At 40.0% G+C, this 5,036-nt stretch overlaps 1 protein-coding gene across 1 annotated transcript; it reads left to right on the forward strand.

Moving 5' to 3' along the window:
* Nucleotides 2,858–4,732, forward strand: LOC110429698 (the record flags this gene model as incomplete). The annotated part of the gene is made up of 3 exons (XM_021446060.1): nucleotides 2,858–3,260; nucleotides 3,645–3,771; nucleotides 3,907–4,732. Coding segments are annotated over exons 1-3 (1,356 nt in total), but the record flags the coding sequence as incomplete, so codon positions are not given.

Raw genomic sequence — 5,036 nt, forward strand, 5'->3', positions numbered from 1 at the left:
GTGAGGAACGTGACAATTCCGAGCTACCTTTGTAGATCACATCTCGTTAGCAGGAAGGATAGGGTTTATAGGTGCGGGTCGAACATCCTTTGTGGTGTCTAGATTCCGTTAGCCTCCCCATTATAACAGTAGATCATCCTTACCAAGGTTAGAAGGAGACTACGGTTGCAGTCTTCTCTATTTATCACTCATATCGAAAGACATTCTTTGTGCCTAAAGGTTAGTAGTAATAGACCGGTTAGTCAGACGCACTCTTAATCCTAGTGGTAAAAAAAATAAATACGATACTCTGGATAATTTCCCGGGTGAAGTGCTCACCGATATCCGTGAGCTTGCGGATCAATTCCTTATTGCGTTCCCAAATATCAACAAGCATTTCTGGCGCCGTTGCCGGGGAGAAAGACGGTTGCTGAGATAACCTGAGTCTTGCTACTAGCTTGTATCTATACTTTTATCTTTTCTTATCTTTTATATTCTTTATTTATTTTCTTTATTCTTACCTTATGGAAAACCAAAATTCTAAATCGATCCATGAGTCTGCAATCCCTTTAGCAACTGACCTTTTACCATGGGAATCATCACAGCATATCCAAACACCCCAGTATAAGTTAAGTTCTAGGTTGATTGCCATGATTCAAAACCTATCTTTTTCGGGAAAGGAAGACGAAAACCCTTACCTTCATATTAGAGATTTTGAGCAAACATGTGATTGTCTTCGCATTGAAGGCATTTCTGATAAGACTTTACGTTGGAAGCTTTTTCCTTTTTCTCTAAGGGGAGAAGCTAGACAATGGTACAGTCAGAAGGTAAGTCAACAACAAGGTGAATGGGGAGTTTTACGAGCCAACTTTTGTCTAGATTTCTATTCCCTTGACCGTATAGCCGACCTTAGACTCGAAGTCCTATCTTTTAAACAAAAAGATAATGAAACTTTGGGAAAATCCTGGAAACGTTTTTCTGATCTTTTAGAATCTGGTCCAAACCTTAATCTTGAAGACCCTGTTCTTTTATTTCACTTTTTTCGAGGTCTTCATAGAAATCACAAACAAATGCTACACACAATGTCTAGAGGTTCTTTCTTTCGCATCCCTGCAGATGAAGCAAGAGTGATCCTAGATAGAATCCTAGAAGCTGAGATGGATAATACCCTTCATGATGAAACCTACGAAGCCGAAGTAGACACTCTGCCAAATTCTTCATCTACTTTAGCTATCCCAAGTTCTGAGCCACAAGAGGAAGAAATTCCACTACCGGACTTCATGCTGGATATAGAATCCGATCTTTTTGCCGATTTTGGAAATATTTCAAACTACCTTCTATTGACAAACCCCAAAACGGCCAGTTTAGCATTTATTTACCAAGTGAATATCAATTTAGAGAGCTTATCTCAGTAATGAGTAGCGAATGGTTGGAGGAATCAGAGCTTTCCTCTGATGTGATCCGTTTGGACACACCCTCTATAACTATACGCTGTGCTTATAATTCTGATCGATTTAATGCTCTTTATAATCCTGTTGTGGGGATCAACATTATGTCTGAATCCTTTGCACTTAAACTATTTAAAAATCTTATCTTAACCCCCACAACAAAGGTCATAAAGGAATCTTCGGGACGATTAGTCCCCAGTCTTGGAATTATTAATGTCCTACCTCTTACGGTAGAAGGCTCCATGGTTCATTTGAACTTTTATATCTTTGATACATGGGACTTCGACCTATTGATAGGACAACCTTTTAGAAGACTCCTTTATGAAGGTCATACTGGAAAGCTACACATTTCTTTTGGAAAAACTTTTAAATTCCCAATAATAATTTCACACTCCTTAAATAATAAGGCCGAGTCATATCTTTTGCTTGATCCTATGGAGGAAGTAAAGGCTGCATCTCTAGAGCTTTTAGATGAACCAGACTTAGAAGACGAAACTCCTTTCTTCACAGAAGAAGAAGACGAACCTTCCGAGCCTGAACCCTTAGATGAGTTTGCAGAAACACCTAGACCCCCCATAGAACTTAAAACTTTACCACCCGGTCTTACCTATGCTTTCCTAAACAATAATCCAGAGTTCCCTATGATCATTAGCGATAAACTCACTCAGGATCAAACTCTGCGATTAATGACCATTCTTGAGAAACATCACTCGGTTTTTGGCTACTCACTTCAAGATCTTACAGGAATCAGTCCTATGATTTGTACCCATCGTATTCCAACGGATCCTTCTGTTACACCCTCTCAAGAACCCCAACGTAGACTTAACAACACTATGAGAGAGGTAGTTAAAAAGGAAGTTATTAAGTTGCTGCATGCAGGGATTATATATCCTGTGCCGCACAGTGAGTGGGTGAGCCCAGTCCAAGTTGTGCCCAAAAAGGGAGGCATGACAGTTATTATGAATGAAAAGAACGAGCTAATTCCGCAACGCACCGTCACAGGATGGCGGATGTGCATAGACTATAGAAAACTAAACAAAGCCACGAGAAAAGATCACTTTCCCTTACCTTTTATAGATGAGATGCTAGAGCGGTTAGCAAACCATTCATTCTTTTGTTTCTTAGATGGATATTCAGGGTATCATCAAATCCCGATCCATCCTGATGATCAAAGCAAAACCACTTTTACATGCCCTTATGGAACTTATGCTTATCGTAGAATGTCTTTTGGGTTATGTAATGCACCAGCTTCTTTTCAAAGATGCATGATGTCTATATTTTCTGATATGATTGAAGAGATTATGGAAGTTTTCATGGATGATTTCTCTGTTTATGGAAAAACTTTTGATAGTTGTCTTGAAAACTTAGATAAGGTTTTGCAAAGATGTGAAGAAAAGCACTTAATCCTTAATTGGGAAAAATGTCATTTTATGGTTAGGGAAGGAATAGTGCTAGGACACTTTGTGTCTGAAAGAGGGATTGAGGTAGACAAAGCTAAAATTGAAGTAATTGAACAACTACCTCCACCTGTGAATATAAAAGGAATTCAAAGCTTTCTTGGCCATGCTGGTTTTTATCGTAGATTCATAAAAGATTTTTCATTCATTGCTAGACCACTTACTCTTTTGCTAGCCAAGGATGCTCCTTTCGAATTTGATGATGCATGTCTAACATCTTTCAATTTATTAAAGAAAGCACTCATCTCTGCACCAATCATTCAACCCCCTGATTGGTCGTTACCTTTTGAAATTATGTGTGATGCTAGTGATTATGCTGTGGGGGCAGTATTGGGACAAACTAAAGATAAGAAGCATCATTCAATTGCTTATGCCAGTAAAACTTTGACAGGAGCTCAACTCAATTATGCAACCACTGAAAAAGAGCTTCTGGCTGTTGTCTTTGCCATTGACAAATTTAGATCTTATTTAGTTGGAGCTAAAATAATTGTTTACACTGATCATGCTGCACTAAAATATTTGCTCACTAAAAAAGACGCTAAACCTCGCCTGATTAGATGGATTTTATTACTCCAAGAATTTGACTTAGAAATAAAAGATAAAAAGGGAGTAGAAAATTCTGTTGCTGATCACCTGTCTAGAATGTATTTTAAGAGTCCACAGGAAACCCCAATCAATGATTCACTCCGGGACGACATGCTCTACGGGATTAACAGGTCTGACCCTTGGTATGCAGATATTGTTAATTTTATGGTTTCAGGGTATGTACCACCAGGAGCAAACAAGAAGAAGCTTATTCAAGAAAGTCGTTCACATATATGGGATGAGCCATACCTCTTCCGAGTTTGCTTTGATGGCTTACTCAGGAGATGTGTGACCACTGAGGAAGGATGGAAGATCATTGACAGATGTCATTCATCACCATATGGAGGTCACTATGGAGCATTCCGTACACATTCAAAGATCTGGCAGTGTGGATTCTATTGGCCTACAATGTATGAAGACACGAAGCAATATATCAGAAGATGTGGGCCATGTCAAAGGCACGGAAACATAAATACAAGGGATGCAATGCCACTCACCAACAACCTTCAGATTGAGCTCTTCGATGTCTGGGGAATAGACTACATGGGTCCATTTCCTCCATCAAAGAAGTGCGAGTACATCTTGGTGGCGGTTGACTATGTCTCCAAGTGGGTAGAGGCATTACCTTGCAAGCATGCCGACAACGTCAGTTCAAAGAGGATGTTTGAAGAAATTATATTTCCAAGATTTGGAGTTCCCAGAGTAGTGATAAGTGATGGAGGAGCACACTTCATCGACAAACGCTTCAAGCAATATCTATCAAGACATGGAATCCGTCACAACGTCGCTACCCCCTATCATCCTCAGACAAGTGGCCAAGCAGAGACTTCCAACAAACAAATCAAGAATATTCTTCAGAAGACAGTAAATGAAATGGGAACGGCGTGGAAAGACAAGTTACCCGATGCACTCTGGGCATACCGGACAGCATACAAGACCCCAATTGGAATGTCTCCATACCAATTGGTGTACGGAAAGACTTGCCATCTACCTGTTGAACTAGAGTTCAAAGCACACTGGGCCATAAAGAGATGGAATATGGACCTAGATGTTGCTGGAGATTATAGAAGAATGCAACTATCAGAATTGGAAGAATGGCGAGAGAAGGCATATCACAATTCAAAGATCTACAAAGAAAGAGTCAAGAGGTGGCATGACAAGATAATCAAGAAGAAGGAGTTCACACCCGGAGATAAGGTATTACTTTTTAATTCCAGGGTAAAGCTTTTCGGGCATGGAAAACTCCGGAGCAAATGGGAAGGACCATTCAAGGTAATCAATTCATCATCCCACGGAGCTATCAAACTTCAAAATAGCGAAGGTACGTTATTCAAGGTAAATGGTCAACGTCTTAAATTATTTTTAGAGCCCAATGAGGAATTTGAAGAAATAGACGTAGTCCATTTTTACCTTCCCATAGAAAATTAGAGCCCGACACTTTTGGTCTGATGGTTTTGGGGCATATATATATATTTTTCTAAATAATTTCGCATCTAGAAACGCGCTCGGAAAAGTGGACCCACAGAGGGGCCAGAGAGAGGGCGGGCGCCCAGGTCAAGTGGGCGGG

The sequence above is a fragment of the Sorghum bicolor genome, chromosome 8, assembly GCF_000003195.3.
Source record: "Sorghum bicolor cultivar BTx623 chromosome 8, Sorghum_bicolor_NCBIv3, whole genome shotgun sequence".
NCBI classification, from domain to species: Eukaryota; Viridiplantae; Streptophyta; class Magnoliopsida; order Poales; family Poaceae; genus Sorghum; species Sorghum bicolor.